This window comes from Zootoca vivipara, chromosome 11 (assembly GCF_965207765.1).
Source record: "Zootoca vivipara chromosome 11, rZooViv2.hap1.1, whole genome shotgun sequence".
NCBI classification, from domain to species: Eukaryota; Metazoa; Chordata; class Lepidosauria; order Squamata; family Lacertidae; genus Zootoca; species Zootoca vivipara.
This window is the reverse complement of record NC_142594.1, coordinates 23,689,969-23,707,053: the sequence shown is the minus strand read 5'-3', so window position 1 is coordinate 23,707,053 and position 17,085 is coordinate 23,689,969. Positions and strand designations below refer to the sequence as shown.

Here is a 17,085-nt window from a genome sequence, read left to right as displayed (position 1 = left end):
AAAAAATTCTGTGCATCTTTCAAGGTCATTGAGTTTAAACATAGTGGCAGCTTACACTGGTTGTCTTGGTTTCTTTAGGCAGAACTGGAAAAATATTTTAGACGGCTAGGTGCTACTATCTGTTTCTTCAAGTTCCAGAACAGCCTCGAATATTAACTTGAATTTTCTGCCATGCCTGCGTTGCTCCCCCTGATCTTTGTTAACTAGCACAACTGCATTATGTTTCAGAAACCTTAAGAGTGATTGGCAACAACCTTGGTTTATCCACTAAAGAAAAAAACTCCCTTTGCTATCAGAATTTCTGAAAGCATAATGTGACTGTCATTAGCCTCCTACACATGCTTTCAGTGAGAACTTGTTTGCTAGGAAGAAATGGGATGCATTTATTAGAAAGTGTGGATATAGCAGCTATTCCTTAAAACCCAACTCCATTTTACTTTGAGATTGGTACTACCGTGTTTCTCACAAAATAAGACACCGTCTTATATTTATTTTTCCTCCAAAAAACACACCACGGCTTATTTTCAGGGGATGTCTTTTTTTTTTGATAAGCTTTTTTATTTTTTACCGGTATTAAGCTTTCAGAGAGTTTTGCTGGGTCGGGGCTCGGTGCGGCGCGCGCTGCTGTCCTTGCCGGGCCCCACTCAGTCGAGGCTCGGCACAGCCGGCAAGGACAGCGGGGCTCGGCGAGGCGCGCACTGCAGAAGCGCCATGCAGACCTGCTCCCACCACTACCGTAACAATACCCCAGTACGTCTTATTTTGGGGGGATGCCTTATATTTTATTGCCTCCAGAAAATCGTGCCATGGCTTATTTTATAGGCACGTCTTAAAATGTGAGAAACGCAGTATATGGCTGAAAAATTGTACTTATGGCAGTACAACTGGCCAGAAAAAGCTGGGACAAGGAAGGACACCATGGTATCTCTAGAGTTATTTTGACTTTCTCTGTTGTGTGTAGATTGGCTGGCTTTTCAAAACTCATTTGCTCAACAGGCATTTGTCCTTTATTTTAACACACTGTCATTTGGATTATATAAAAGAATAATTTAGTGTGTGGATAGGTCTGCGATTTTAATGTTTAAGGCACAAGTATACACTCACAGTTGCATTAAATTTTAGCTTATCAAAATAATCCCATCACCATTAAACAAAACAATAAGCTGAGAAGAAAAAGAAGCTACCCCTTTCAAAAACACAAGCAACAAGACTGTCAAGAACACAAATCTCATTTGAGAAAATTCCAGTAGGTTCTGCACTGTTGTAATCCATATTGCCTTTATTAAGATGTGTTCTTAACAGTCTTGTTGCTTGTGTTTTTGAAAGGGGTAGCTTCTTTCTCTTCTCAGCTTATTTTTGAACACTGCGATACCCCCTTTCTCAATATTATGCACTTAAGATGTTTTGTTTAATGGTGATGGGATTATTTTGATAAGCTAAAATTTAATGCAACTGTGAGTGTATACTTGTGCCTTCAAATACAATTGCGGGCCAGTAATTACTGGTACATCCATTTAGGTTCAGCACTACTGACCATGTCTTTTATATCTCTTGTTCTGGGTTTCATCTGTACCATAGGCACTAATAATGACTTAGTTTTTACACACTTACATGTAGACTGTTGAAATGCTTCTTTAAAAAATAGATGATCAGATGACGTGAAAACAGTGTGCTTGAGCCTTAAATAGTTTAATGACAGTTTTAAAAGAAATATTGGCATGCTAAATTTATTCGATTAAACCTGACTTTTTAAAAAATGAGCTCTTACTCAACTTCTACCTTTTCCTCTTTGTTTTCAGCAGCAATGCAGCAAGTTTTGGACAACCTTACGGACTTGCCTCCATCAGCAGGAGCTGAAGAAATAGACCTTATTTTCTTGAAAGGAATTATGGAGAATCCTATTGTAAGATCTCTTGCTAAGGTGACAGTGTTGTTTAAAAATATATATATATAAATTAATATTCACCTTCAGAATTTAGCATGAAGGTGGGGCTGGAAAGAACTCAGTATATGGAGAGTTGCTGGACTTTATCATGTGTGCAGTGGGGCCTAGATTTCTGTGTCTATAACCCTCTTGGTATGGACCAGCAACATTCTACAGGGCAATGAGTGTGAAGAACTTGCCTCACACTCACAGCTGAATATGCTTCAAGTCCCTGTGTACAAAGTGATGTCATCCAGCATGGAAAGGGGATTGTAATGTTTTAGAACTGGATTGTTGTATTTGATGTTATAATGTGTTGAAAACTGATTTCAGATTATTTTTCCTTAATAATACTAAGTGATATAGAAATGAAATGAATTATAATTATAAGCCTTTTGAAAGGCACGAGCATTTCGGGGGGGGGGGTCGTCTGCTCCTTTCAACCCGGTGTTCTACTCTTCCCACAGACACACTAGATATGTTTCTGGTGACTCTGAGTTCACTGGCAACTATTACTTCAGGCAGTGTCCCATATTATAGACAGTTAAGTTCACAAAATTGTATACATAATTTCAGTAAAGGAACACTGATCTGTTTTTCTAAAATTTATAATTGTTGAGGATAAATCTATACTTGTGCCAAAAAAATGAATCAAGTAGAGAATCTGATGGCTGCTTAATGAGAGAAACAAAATACATGAGTTTAAAGTTTCCATATCAGAATTCTTGAATGCACTGTTAACAGACTTTTAAAGATAAAATGTGTTTATGCTGGAAATCTGGATATCCAGATTACAGTTTGCTAGCAACATCTTCCTTGCATCAAGATCGCAAGGACTGTGATTACAATTTATTTGTATGCTGGTTTTTTTAGCTCAAAGGCACTCATAGCAGTGAAGAGCAGACTAAAGTAATAAAGTGCCATAAAAAGATCAGTGAGCAAAACAGTATACAAGACAGCAACATCACAATTCAGGAAGGCCAGAGAAAAGCCTTCCCAATGAGAATTTATGATAGCTCAGTTGGGTAGAGCATGGTGCTGATAACATCAAGGTCTCAGGTTCGATCCCCAGATGAGACAGCAGCATATTCCTGCATTGCAGAGGGTTGGACTAGAATGATCCTCAGAGTCCCTTCCAGCTCTACAATTCTGTGATTCTGGGTAAAAGGTGCTTTCACTAATCATATATCACCCACAGTTGCCAACTTTGTTGGCCTATTTATGCTTTAAGAAATCAGTTTAGCATGTATGGTGATTGTGTACAGAATTTTTTGGAAGTGAACACTAGTCACCATAACAGTTGCCAAGGTGAGGAAAAAACCTGCTAACCTTGTTTCTGTGGCTGGATACATTTCATTGGTCCCACAGAACTGTATGCTAGGCATAGTATCTTGTTTGTATAGCTAGAGATAGGGGAACCAAATAACTATTCAGAAGATAGAGTTGTATGCTAGACTATCTGAACAAGCAACTCAGAGGCAATACAGTTGGAGAAGCAGAGTTGTTAATCAAAATTTTTCCAGTCAGTGTAAGGTCTATTTTCCAATCTTCACAGGCTCATGAACGACTGGAAGATTCTAAGCTTGAAGCTGTAAGTGACAACAATCTGGAATTGGTAAATGAGATTCTTGAAGACATCAGTCCATTAATAAACAAAGATGAAAACATTGCAGAGTTGGTTGGTATACTGAAGGAGCCACACTTTTTGGTAAGATTACTTCATTCTTAACAATAGAAATACTTCCGTTCACTTACTATAATTATCAGAATCAATTTTCATCTAATTAAAGATAAAACACTGTGTCCTTTATTCAGAGAGAGTTAGTTATGCTTTGCGTCCTGCTGAAATGGAAGAAACCTCTGTTAAGCTTAAACAATTTGTTGCTCTAGTTTAAATGAAATTTAAGCACCACTTTCTAAATTGCAGCACATGCATAGGAAGAATGACCTTAAAATGGAAACTAGTAAAAAGGGGTTAACTAGAAGCTCACTGTCTTGCTCTTTTGACATGTGAGGTGAGCTTATGAAATTTTGCAGTGTCTACTTGTTCACAGAAATGTTGAAGAGTTATCACATTTCTCCTTTTCTGACTGTTGGGGCAATTATCACTTAGATAGAAACAAATGTAACTTTAGTAACTACACTGCTACATATGTTTTTTTTGTTTTTTTGCAGTCACTCTTGGAAGCCCATGATATTGTGGCATCAAAGTGTTATGAATCTCCTCCCTCTAGCCCAGAAATCAATAATTCTTCAGTGAACAATCAGATAGTGCCCGTGGATGCCATCCGTATACTTGGCATTCACAAAAGAGCAGGGGAGCCACTGGTAAGTAAATTGTGAAAGAACATTCAGTTTTCCCATCTTCCCTACATACAGAGGGGAGGAATATTTGACATGTCTGTGTATACTGACTTTCTTGCTTCTCTTAACCTATGTTGTAAGAAGATAAATGCATTCTGAACTGAAGCTATAGCCTAAGGTGGAACAGAAGTAGGGAAGGGAAAGCTTCTTAAGTGTATCTGAGTAGTTCAGAGTTTTCAAGAGCTGTTCAAACCTTTAGCTGTGTGGGGTAAAATAATGCCATTTACCAGAAACTCCTCAGGGGCCTTGGTAACAGCAAGCTTGATTATATATATATATGTTAACTGGGTAGCATACATTCTTGCTATCTACACCATTGAATAAACCTTAATGAACTCAGAATTGTCTGGAATCATTGCTGTCAGTTAGATGAAAGCCTGACAAATAGATTTTTGTTAGTCAGTTCTTATTTGAATTACTTTTCATTTTTTTTGATTTCAGGGACATAAAAATGTACAAGTTTTAACAAGTCTCATGTGATAACCAATCACAGTATTAAGAGTCTAGTTTTAAAATCTGGATATATGTTGCAGAGATAAACTGATGCCCTTCTACTGTTCATTTAGGGTGTGACATTTAGGGTGGAGAATAACGATCTGGTAATTGCAAGAATCCTTCATGGAGGAATGATAGATCGACAAGGTCTTCTACATGTGGGCGATATTATTAAGGAGGTTAATGGTCATGAAGTTGGAAACAATCCAAAAGAGTTGCAAGAACTTCTGAAGAGTATTAGTGGGAGTGTCACTCTAAAGATCCTTCCTAGCTACAGAGATAATATTATTCCCCAACAGGTGAGTAGTACTATGTTTCACTTGAAGGCACTTCATTTGTTTTCTTTCCTTTACTCTAATGTTAATTAAATCAACTATTGCAGGGGATAAATTTGGTTATATGTTTTATTTTATTTTCTTTATATTTGTGTTTGTGTGTGTGCATATTCTCATAACTATAGTAATCAGTTGTCTACAGTCAGTGGATCACCAATGGCCACTTGATGGAATATAAAATCCTTATGTAGAATGTATACTATGCAGGATTAATACGACTCTCTTGTTAGATTATAATGTGCCATAATTGCACGAGGTTTTATTTCACTTAGAATACATACGTTGCCACAACTCATCAATGTATCAACAGAGCAGGAGATTACCTTTGAAGCTACTCATTACTGTCTACAAAAGGGCTTTACGTTACTTTCCTGAAGGAGTTCTATTTTTGTGAATTCCTCTTAAATGAGAAAAAGTATATCATTTACTTGGATACCTTTGTGTCCAACATATGCTTAAACTATATACAGTTTATAGCTAAAACAAAAAAATGAGCTACATTTAGTCTTTTATAAATTCTTAGGTTAGCATTTTGTTTTTGCTCAAGATTACAACTTTCTATATTTAAAATATATTTTTTCATATTTATGAAAAATATTAAGTCTACACAGTACTAACATGTTGGGAAGCTACATTTGGCTGGCTGGGCTCTGATCCAGTTCTCAAATAGGCAGAGTAGAAAAGAAAACCTCATTGCATAAGAAGTGAGCCCATCTTTACAGAAGAAGGATTTGCTGGATCAATTTGTTATGTCAAAAGGGATATTTTTCTTTGAAAAGCACAGAACAAACTATACTGATGAAATGTTTGGAAAGTATTAGTTTTGTCATCAAATGTAAGTTGTTGGTAGACATTCAAAGTGTTCTCATTTCTTCGGTAATGTGTATCTGACTAGCGTTTACATTTTTGTTTTGATTTTCCCCTAGTATTTTCTCCCAAAAAGGCTCTTGGCAGTTTGCATTTTATAAAAAAATAAAATAAAGCAATATGCAGCATAACGTATAGAACCACCTATGTATGCTCTGCTAACCTGCAGAAAAACTGGAATAAAACACACCACATAAATGTAAACTTTAAATGCATTCAAAAAGAAGTCTCTTAAGGCTTACTATTCCATTGATAACTGAGGTGGTTGTAGTAGGAGGAGCAAGGAGGGCATATTAGCTGAGCATGTAAAGAGTACATTTCTTCATTCCGTTGGTCATCTGCAGCCTTTCTTCACTTGGAACTAAGGAGCAGGTTTCTTTTCATGGTAGATAGCAGGGATTGAGACACAAGTTTCAGTCGTGCACCCTTCTTAATTAAAAATTAATCACTGCTCTCACCTCCTCTGATTATTGTTAGCGAATGTTTGGGAAATATTTTAAACACTTAAAACATAGTTAATGCAGTCACTAAGTTTAATGCCCTCATTCATACATCACACAAGTCAAATGTGCATGAGTGAATGTGTAGGCACTCAGAGGGGAAATTGGAGCTGCTGTGCTGCTCTCCAGTTTCATTACTGTGCTTTGCTAAGACAAGTTCATGGTTTGGCTTAGTGTGTTTGAGCCCAGGCTTGTGCGTCAGCTCTCTCTAGACAAGCCACAATCTTTAACCACTGTTTACCCTATGGTGTACAGCTTGTGATTTGTCTGGAGTGAGATAAAGCACAGGTCTGGGTTCAGACAACAAGTTCAGCAAAACAATGGCTTAGCAAAGCACAACAACAAAACAACCAGGGAGGACCAAGCTGGCTGTGCTCTGCTCTCTGGGAGCCCACACACTTACTCATTTGGGCTAAGCCATGATTAGCCATGGTCGGGGTAAGTGGTGTGAAAAGCAGGCCAATGTCAGCAATTTGTGCCCATTTGTGCTAACTGCTTTTATACTTGCTAGAAACCTAATTGTTTCTCTGTGCATTGTCTGGAGTTAAGCAGTAAGCATCATGTGAACTTGCTAAGCCCTTTCATTATTCATTACAGGTATTTGTTAAGTGTCACTTTGATTATAATCCATATAACGACAACCTGATTCCATGCAAAGAAGCAGGGCTCAAGTTTTCTAAAGGAGAAATTCTTCAAATTGTGAATCGTGAAGACCCAAACTGGTGGCAGGTTAGAAGACAATAAGTTTAATTCAATCTTCTCTAGACTTGTCAATTCCTAAGCTTTATTCATTCATTTATTGCATAACTTATCGTTTTGCAAAGTCTTCCTATCCAAGACTGATCTGCCTATGATTCAGTGTCTTAAGGGATTGCTTTCAAACTTCAATTGTAGGCAGCTATTTTTAATGCACCGTACATCCCCTCATGGTCAGAATTAGACCATTCATTTCAAATGGTTGCAATGAATTTTTATATCAAGAAAAATAATGGAATGAGAGATACAGGAATGATTTAAATTGGTCCACGGCTGATTTCTAGGGAGACAGGTTACCTGAGGCTGCTTTATTCAATCTGAATATAGCATGAATGTTTCATAGAAAACCTAGTGAGGAACAATGTGTGAGGTGGTAGGTTTCTTATATAAATTTAGGCTAGTGAGGTTGGCAGATTTTGTGTATTTTAGTGAGCAAAAAAGGATGTGATAGAACTTTGATATTCCCTTGGCTCTGTGATTCAAACCATCTCATTTCACTAGGCTCACTGCTGGCCATGCTCTAGTAGCTGTGGTTCATCCTAGCATTCTGTCCAGTACATTCTATTTTTTTTTCTAGCTTTCTTTCCAGAGCGTGACTGGGGATCCTGCTGTGTAAGTGGAGATCAGCCCAGATATTTCAAGAGAAATGGAGATGGAAGAAACACTTCCTATGGAATTATTTGCCTTATTTCCATATAGCTTAGTACAATAAGCAGCTTTGCTCTGTTTTTGCTCCATTTTTCCTCACTCTCCCACCCCTTGCCAGAATATGAATTTCATGTGAATATTGTGGTTTTATTCAAGTTGTTTGGATTACATTGGTTTGCATTTTCTGACATTATTTATGGGCTGTTGGCAACATATGCAAGTTTTTGAATTTGAACTGGATTTAAGTTTATACACCAGTATAAAGAATAAGTATAAGGAGAAAGAACGACACCTGCTATCTTCAACACTTATGGTTGGGTTACAAAAGTCAAGCTTGTTTATCTTTCTAAGAGCACAATCTACTGAAATTAGAGGAAATAGTTGTGGTTTGTGTTGCTTTCTGTTCTAAATAAATTGGTAGAAAGCTTTGGAGTGCTTTCCAATGGAACTTTTCTGTGTGGTTCAGGGCCTGCAATTTGGCCCATATGGTGATGATAAGGAATCCAATGGGACTTGTATGCAAAGCACTTCAAGGATAAAGGCACTTGTGTCTGCTGTCTATCAGATGCAACAATTTTAATCATGTCAGTCTATGAAGTGATAAGAACATTACTTGGTCCTGTGGTCTTGATTCAGTTGGATTCAGTTTTTGAGGTTGAGGAATGTGGACTAGCTACTTGGACGAGTACAGCCCACTTTGTGTCTTTTCAACCCTTGCCCATCTTGATTCATTACAAACAGCCAGGGATTCATCAGCTGTGTCCAGGAAGGTGTTAAACATCTGCTTGATAGTCAAAGTGGCCCACTTTTAAAAGAGACAGTGGCTTGACTACTACTGAATAAGCCTACTCTGGGCCCAGAAGTTCTTAATTATTGCTTGGTTGCTGATATTCCTGTCCGGGCTGAATATTCAAGCACAAAGTTGCTATAGAACTTCAGGCACATGGGTCAGGCACAGTTTCTAGATCTTCTTCAGTCAGGGTTCAGGTCTGGCTTTTGAAGCATGGGCAAGCTATTGAGACTGCTTTGTCCTTCCTAGGCTGGGAGAAAAACAGAAGGAGAGCAAACCATTCTAGACCTCTCAGTGGCTTTTGATAACTGTTGACCATGGTTTCTTTCTGTATAGGCTTTATGATGTAGGCAATAAGAGGGTTTTGCAATGGTTCAAGAAGGGGGCTATGGTAGTTACTGTCTGACTCCTTGTCACTAATGCTATCAGATCCTGTAGGCTTCTGTGTTGTCTCTCCTGCGATGCACATGAGGCAGAAAATCATACCTTCACATTGGGGTCTGAACTGGTGGTGGCTAATCGGGAAAGACATCTTTGTTATGGTGGATAGCTCCTAAAGAAGCTGTGGTGTGCAGCAGCTGTAAAAAAAGTGAATTCCATGCTACGAATGATTAGGAAAGAGGTCCGAAATAAACCTCCAGCATTGTAGTGCCTTTATACAAATCTATGGTGTGCTCTGTTGGTCCACCTATACTTGGAATCTTTTGTGTAGTTCTGGATGCTGCATCTCAGAAAAGGATACCCCACAGCTGGAAAAGGTGTAGAAAAAGCCAGTCAAAATGAACAGGGATTGGATGTAACTTGCAAGAAAAGGCTCCAACATCTGGGGCTTTTTAGTTTAGAAAAAGGGTGAGTAAGGTGAGGGGGGAAGATGAACAAAGGAACATTATGTCTAAGGTGGGGGGGAAATGGTCAAAGGTTTCTCTCTCTCTCCCGTAATACTTGTACTCTGAAGTAATTTAATGAAGCTGATTGAAAAGAGATAAAGGAGAGACAAAAAAGGGAAAAAGGAAAAAGGAAGGACTCCATACAGTGCTCAGTTAAATTGTGAAATTTGCTGCCACAAGTTCTGGAGATGACCTCTAGATAGATGGCCTCTAGCTTCTTAGAGAATAGACAAATTCATGGAGGATAAGTCTAGTATGGAGTACTTGTCATGATGCAATTTCCAGGATCAGAGACAATATGCCACAGCAGCTGATTTTGACAGCAGCAGAAGGCTGTGGCTCTCATTTCTTGCTTGTGGGCTTTCAAATGCATCTCCTGGGTCACAGCAAAAAGCAGGATGCTGTAATAAATGGATCTTTGATCTGATTCTGCAAAGCTCTTCCTTGTGTTGGGATGACATTTTGGTTTGCAAAATAACAACAAATGAAGTTCTTGGGAGATTTCTGAAGAAATCGGAAGATTCATGTAGACCTCAGTCTAAATCTGGCTATAAAATGTTTGAAATTGTTTATGAACCACTTGAGTCAACTTTTCATACTAGAAATAAGACTATGAAATGAATGCTTAAACATTTAACTGGTAATAAACCAGTAGAACTACACTCTAGGGATGTTCAATGAAGAGTAAGTTGTAGTTGGGTTTTTTGGGTGGAGTGCAGGGGAGAAAATTCAAATCACTGTTTCAGAAGATCCATCTATTCTGACACCCACATTGAACTAAATGTTGAACTACTAGTAGCAGTATGTGGTGTTGCTTTAAATCCAAACATGTTGATGTAGCAAAACTGCAGCATATTAAGTAAGATCTTTGTAACATTATTAGTTGTTATTGTTGTTTTACTATGGGTTGGTGCCAAAATATGTTTAATTTGATTCCAGGCTAGTCATGTCAAAGAAGGAGGAAGTGCAGGACTTATTCCTAGCCAGTTCTTGGAAGAAAAGAGGAAAGCATTTGTTCGACGGGATTGGGACAATTCAGGTAAGGAGCACAGCAGTGTAGTTCTTTGCATCATTTCTGAATCTGCACGATCAAGAAGGTATGAATAATGGAAGTGCATCAGTGGTTTTGGCAATTACAAATTATTTGACCCAAGATAAAATAAAAAGCAAGAATTAAAACATTCACTCCCTTGCAAATTTGAGACCTTTCTGCCACCTGCTGGTACACAGGCAATATTAAGTAGAAAGCAAACTCACTTTATAAACACAAGAATTTGTCTGCTACAGCTGCACAAACCCAGTTTACTCAAGGGTAGCATAGCTTTTGCTTGTAAAAGATCATTCCAATCTTTCCTAGCAGAAGGTTTATTCTGAGTTGCAATGGAGTATTTAAAACTTTCTGTTTTTACTTTTCCCCATTAATTTTCAGGTCCTTTTTGTGGAACAATAAGTAGTAAAAAGAAGAAAAAGATGATGTATCTCACAACTAGAAATGCAGGTATATGAAATTTTAGCATCACAACAGAACAAACCCAGCAGGAACATTTTGAATCATGCTTGATTTGTGTTTTGTTTCTTAATTTATAATTTTCAACATAAGGAGAATATTAATTTGGAAAAAGGCACTTTTATCTTCATTTCCTCCTGTTATGATACTTATATATTGATCACCTGTTCTTATCCATGCCAGTCCAGAAAATGGCTCCTGGCGAAATTTAGCTTTTCTCTATTTCCATTGGTATATTCTTGCAATCTAGTGTCGTGTTTTCCAAATCATATTTGGAATATTTTATATTAATCTTGAAATTTACAATATTTCTTTGCTGCTTTTTATGATAGCTGCCTTCCCAATGGCTTCTATGTAGTATTAAAGTACAGGACATAACAAATGAAATGCAGAACCCATAATAAAAATAATAAACTCCAAAGTGTTTTCCCCATATTGTTTAGTGTTGTGGTGTAGGGAGTGGGAGGATACCCACTGGCTCTGCTCTGTGTCTGCATTCAGCACTAGTGGGCAAGGAGTCCCGTGTGCATAGGTTCCTCCATTCTATTGGGAACCATGGGGTCTTTATTATTCCCAATTGGTGTGAAGGAATGAACCCCTTTCACAATGCATGGATGTTATGATTCAGTATGTGTATGTAGACCACAAAAAGCCCAGCAAGGATGTTAGAATCCTTGGGAAAGTTCTGTCTTGGAGGAAATTGTCTGTATCCTAAGGTATAGCAAGAGTGCTGAACAGTGTCGAAACTGTATAATGTTCCACTGTCTTGTTTTTATTATGTTAAATGTGTCCAGAATTTGACCGCCATGAAATTCAGATATATGAGGAAGTAGCCAAAATGCCTCCGTTTCAAAGAAAGACATTGGTGTTAATAGGAGCCCAGGGAGTGGGCCGAAGAAGTTTGAAAAACAGGTTTATTGTACTAAATCCCACAAAGTTTGGAACCACAGTGCCATGTAAGTTGTATGTACCGTCACCCTTGATTCTGATCTTTCCCTTCTTTCTCTTGGATGCTGTTAGATTCAGGCTGGTATTATATATTGTGATGCAAGAAGAAAGCTAGAGTAACTGCAGATTAGAACACTAGAAATAAACTTGGCTTATATTTTGTAAGTAAACATTTTTACAGTGCTTTTGGGGTGGTGGTGTAGCTTTGTCTGACTAGCAGTAATTGAGTGCCAGCAAACTGCATACCAAAACACACTCGCTTGGGGAGAATAAGCTGCATGGAGCTTGGATTTATTTCTGATTAAACTTTGGGCTGTATGTTATGTAAGAATGTCTGCAGTTCTGGTTTAAAAATACCTTGACAATTTTGTTTATAATAAGTGACATTTGATGTTTCTGTTCAGGAACTTCTCAGATTTTTGGTGCCAACATTTGAGAATACAAATTGGTAAAAATGGGGACCCCACCCTTGGATGAAATGCCATTCCGCTCATGTAGGACACGTTTTGGATCTGAGCCCTGTAAGATCCAATTGCATGAATACACAAGTGGCGATGTCAGTCTAACTTTTGATGTGTTGTGCATTTGTCAAACTTATCTAGTTACATCACGAAAGCCAAGGGACGATGAAAAAGATGGTCAAGCCTACAGGTTTGTGTCCCGAGTTGAAATGGAGGCAGATGTTAAAGCTGGAAGATACTTGGAACATGGAGAATATGAAGGAAACCTTTATGGCACCAAAATAGATTCTATCCTTGAAGTGGTTCAGACTGGAAGGACATGCATCTTGGATGTAAATCCACAGGTATGCCGGAGTAATACTATATTCAAATAGAGAAGCAAAAGGAGAGATTGTATAGCTGACCATATGAAGGCAATTTTAACCTTAAGAGAGCCTCTGCATTACAGATAGTGACTATAATCCCATTAACTAAGCAGTGAAGGGAACATTTGATTTACAGATGCCAAAGCATAGCAGAACCCTTCTCATTAAAAGTGCAGCTAAAGATACTGTACTCCAGGGCCGCAGCCTTTGGCCATCATTAGAGAAGCAAGTAACACTCAGTTATGACGTTACATAATTTCTTCTCACTATTTGCTAATTTATTTGAACCATGCAAGGCTGAATTTTAATATTTTAAATGGGAGAGGTGGATATTATGTATTAGTAAGGTAGCACTTTTGCACACTGCCATCATCTTAAAGTTTCCTGCTTTTAGTGTATGAAGTTGTTTGCACTAATGCTCCTTTCTAATTAATCTCAGAATGTTGTGTGATCTAGCTGGTGCTCTCTTTCTCTAGGCGCTTAAAATATTGCGGACTTCAGAGTTTATGCCCTACGTAGTGTTCATTGCTGCTCCAGAACTTGAGACATTGCGTGCCATGCACAAAGCCGTGGTAGATGCAGGGATTACAACCAAACTGCTTACAGTAAGGCAAATCTAACTTTTAAAAATGTATATATGAACAAACTAACATTTCTATGCCTTGTGTACTTGGTGGGCACCTTCAATCCCTGTGTTTCTTACCTTTCCTGGGTTTTTACACCATGAATGCTTCCATGAATTGCTGCAGGTGGTACTTTTCCTTCCCCCTGATAACTGCTGCCTTCCAGAAGGTCTAGGTAGGTTCATGGCTTTCCTGAGTGATGTTCATAATGGGTTTTTAAAAACCTCCCAATACACAAGGATTGGGGTGTGTGGATAAGGTTAATGCAGCAAGTAAAGTTAATGCAGCATTTCCACGAAATGTGGCTGTTTAATTGAAAGATGGCCATACACCTTATTTTTGTGAAAGGATGTGATCTTAAAGATGCATTATATTATCTACTTATCTTAGCATGGCACCTGGGTTTTTTTCTTCCATCCCTCAATAAAATCACTTGGGGTAGAATGCATTAAAACAATGAAAATAGAAAGTATATGAAAGCTGCGCAATGAAACATCAGGAAGAACAATGAAATCAACCCATAAATTCACCAGTACTGTATGAGTAAAACCATAATCAGGATGACTTGCTTTACATGTTAAAAACAGCTAGGCAAATTAAAAGGCATTTCCCTGGTGCTAAAATTACATAAAAAGAACTTGAAGAGTAAAGGCTCCCTGGGAAGTATATTTCTCAGGTGGGGCATCTCCCAAGTCACCACTCATATATAAATTCAGATAGAGGAGGGCCTTAGATGATGATCCCAGAATTTGAGCAGCTTTGTGTGGTAGAATGCTGTCCTTCAGGTACTTGGGTCCCAGGCTTTTTAGAGCATTATACGTATATAATCACTAGCTCTTTGAAATGTATTTGGCAACAAACTGGCATCATTTGTAGGGTTAGCGGTGAGATATGTTGGTACAGATGCAGCTGCTTCACTGTGTTACTAACTAAAGTTTTCTGGGGCTTTTTCAAGTGCACATGCATTGTATTGCTGTAATCTGATCTGGAGGCAAGAGTGCTGCTTAAAAAAATATTTTCAGAGTTGGCTGATTCAGAGCTATAGTCAACTTACTAACGTGCAAATACTATTCTAGAGTATTTATATGTAATTATGGACATCAAGAGGATTTTAGACCTTCATATAATAAATATAGTATATTCATGCATTGAATAAAACTTGTACTCTTTAGGATATCATTGCATTTCTAAGCCTGTCTCTACCACATTTTGCTAAGAAGCATTCCCACTGAGATCCTCAAGAATGTCTTCTGAATAAATTATGTTTAAAATCTGGCTGCCAGTTTTAAAACCTTAACTGAACAAAAACAAAAGCAGAATTTATAGTTCCCTTTGCTTTTAAGATCATGTTTTTATTTGTTTCAATCTTCAAACAGGACACTGATTTGAAGAAAACAGTTGATGAGAGTGCACGGATCCAGAGAGCTTACAGCCACTATTTTGATCTGATCATTGTGAATGACAATCTAGACAAAGCCTTTGAAAAGTTGCAAACCGCTACAGAGAAGCTGAGGACGGAACCACAGTGGGTTCCAATTAGCTGGGTATACTGACAGTTCTTTTTGAAGACTGGTGTAAGCACCTAACTGGGGTTTCTGCACATCATAAACATTATACCGATAACATATTGTACAGAGGTGCCAGTCACTAACAGCACCTGATGCATTTGTAATCTGTGTATATTTAGATAATGGTATGCTATTCCAAGTTTTTATACAATATATTGAAGGGAAAGTGTACTTAATATGTAATTTATTTTAATTTTTCTAACTTTTTACAAATCTTTCTATTCATACCACATGAAGGAAATGCGTTGAAGCATTTTTATAAATGTTTTGATTTACTACTTTGCCTTTTACTCATCTAAGGAACATTCACTTCTACATCTGGTCTTACATTTTCACTGTGATAAGGAGAAAAATACTTGAAAAAATATTGTTGTTTTGTAAAACTCTGTTTAAATCAAGTGTTTATCTGGCTGGTTTTTTCTTATTTAGAAGAAGACACTAATCCTTATCCTAATAAACATGTATCTCTCCTTGACGTGATCAGAATTTTCAATACTTAAGCAACCAGCACTGAGCCATGTTACTGACACCTTTTTGCTTAATGTTTATAGACATGTTTTGCAGTTGTCTTGTCTTAGGCAGATGTACTGTAGACTTCCCTGTATATCTTTTTACCGAAAGTAAAAGCAATACCTTGAACTTTCCCTAGGAGGCTGCTTTGGTGAGCCAACATTTCTACCCATTAGAAACAAGTATTACTGTCTGAGTTATGTAATGTGATTCATTGTGTTTGGGATCATGGTGAAATAGCCTAAGAGAGCCTTACAACACAGAACCTTACAGTGAGGCTCAGCATGTAGGATGTTTGTTCTCACTTGTGAAAAACCATTGCTTTAAAATAACAGAACCTGCTCCTTTACAATGACTTTGCCCTGTATTCCTATATTGTTCTGTGATGCGCTTTTATTTTACGCCAGAATATTATGAGTGATTATGTGTGTTATGAAATATGACGTGATGGGTCCTTGTGTTATTCACCAAATAGCTTGTGAACCTAAAATTATTGTCAGTTCTTAAAAATCAATGTTATTTATAAGTGGGTTTATTTATGTTTTACAATCATGTTTCTTTTTCTTCCAGTGTTCATAGTAACTTTTCCCTTTCAGCAAAATTAATCCATCTACTAACTTAGGTTCATATTCACTTAAATACTTTTGCTGATGTATATTGTTTAATGAATATAAATGCAGATTGTCACTTAGACAGACTAGTCTGGTGACCATAGTTTATATTATGCTTGTTGTTGTAAATATGCCCATTCATCACTAACATGCTAGGTGCCTGAACTGGTTGTCATCTGCCATTTCATTTATTTTTTTTCCATGTGAAGGCAGGCACTTGGCTTCAGATTTTATTTTCAACACCAAAGTTCCATACATAGGATGCCAACAAAGGAGAAGCTTGGAAAAGGCTGAGACAGTGCAAACAAGTTCTTAAAATGTTTTCTTTTATTTTTGATTGTGCACAAGAAAACAGGGTTTGGATAGTTTTTACCTTATACAGAGACACGATGAGACACCAAAAAGGTATTATATATTTAAAATCTTTAAGGTATTTTTTTAAATACTTCAGTATATTTTGTAAATGTTATGCAAATTATTGCATACCTTTGTCTTAATTGCTGTTGCTACTTAAGATTTTAGCTTCTAACAATATAACATATTTTTTAAGAACTTCTATTATGTTAAATCTCTAGGCTACGCATTTGAAAAATGTATTCAGCTGAGACTGTGGAAAGATTATATTCCTGTGTGGTGCCCAGAATGACACTTTAAAAGAGTATGTCTGCAGTTTTGATGCTGTTGTAGGATTAAAGGATGAGGTACAATGTGATGATTACTTTTGATGGACAAAGCTGTGTTTAAATGGAAGCTTGCAAGAGGTCAGTGAATCCTAATCTCAGATGTTAACTCCTGCTCCTTTTGAAACAGAATTTTAAAAAATCCTTCCAGTAGCACCATAGAGACCAACTAAGTTTGTCATTGGTATGTGAATGCACATGAAAGCTCATACCAATGACAAACTTAGTTGGTCTCTAAGGTGCTAC

The 17,085-nt window shown here is 37.5% G+C and overlaps 1 protein-coding gene across 33 annotated transcripts in view; it reads left to right on the top strand.

The window, feature by feature from the left end:
• Window positions 1-16,324, top strand: part of PALS2 (protein associated with LIN7 2, MAGUK p55 family member) — a 32,018-nt gene extending 15,694 nt beyond the window's left edge. For 12 of the 33 annotated variants that reach the window (XM_060280706.2, XM_088653523.1, XM_088653519.1 and 9 more), the window contains 11 exons: window positions 1,803-1,921; window positions 3,480-3,632; window positions 4,100-4,252; window positions 4,855-5,082; window positions 7,083-7,214; window positions 10,506-10,605; window positions 10,996-11,064; window positions 11,868-12,029; window positions 12,624-12,826; window positions 13,324-13,452; window positions 14,847-15,513. In XM_060280706.2, the coding sequence (XP_060136689.1) occupies window positions 1,805-1,921; window positions 3,480-3,632; window positions 4,100-4,252; window positions 4,855-5,082; window positions 7,083-7,214; window positions 10,506-10,605; window positions 10,996-11,064; window positions 11,868-12,029; window positions 12,624-12,826; window positions 13,324-13,452; window positions 14,847-15,023 (1,623 nt within the window). In that variant the 5' untranslated portion in view covers window positions 1,803-1,804 and the 3' untranslated portion in view covers window positions 15,024-15,513. Of the gene's footprint in view, window positions 1-1,799; window positions 1,922-3,479; window positions 3,633-4,099; window positions 4,253-4,854; window positions 5,083-7,082; window positions 7,215-10,505; window positions 10,606-10,995; window positions 11,065-11,867; window positions 12,030-12,623; window positions 12,827-13,323; window positions 13,453-14,846 lie in introns of all 33 variants that reach the window. The other 21 variants (XM_035129203.3, XM_088653535.1, XM_035129206.3 and 18 more) reach the window with 4 other exon arrangements.
• The last annotated feature ends 761 nt before the right edge of the window (window positions 16,325-17,085 follow it).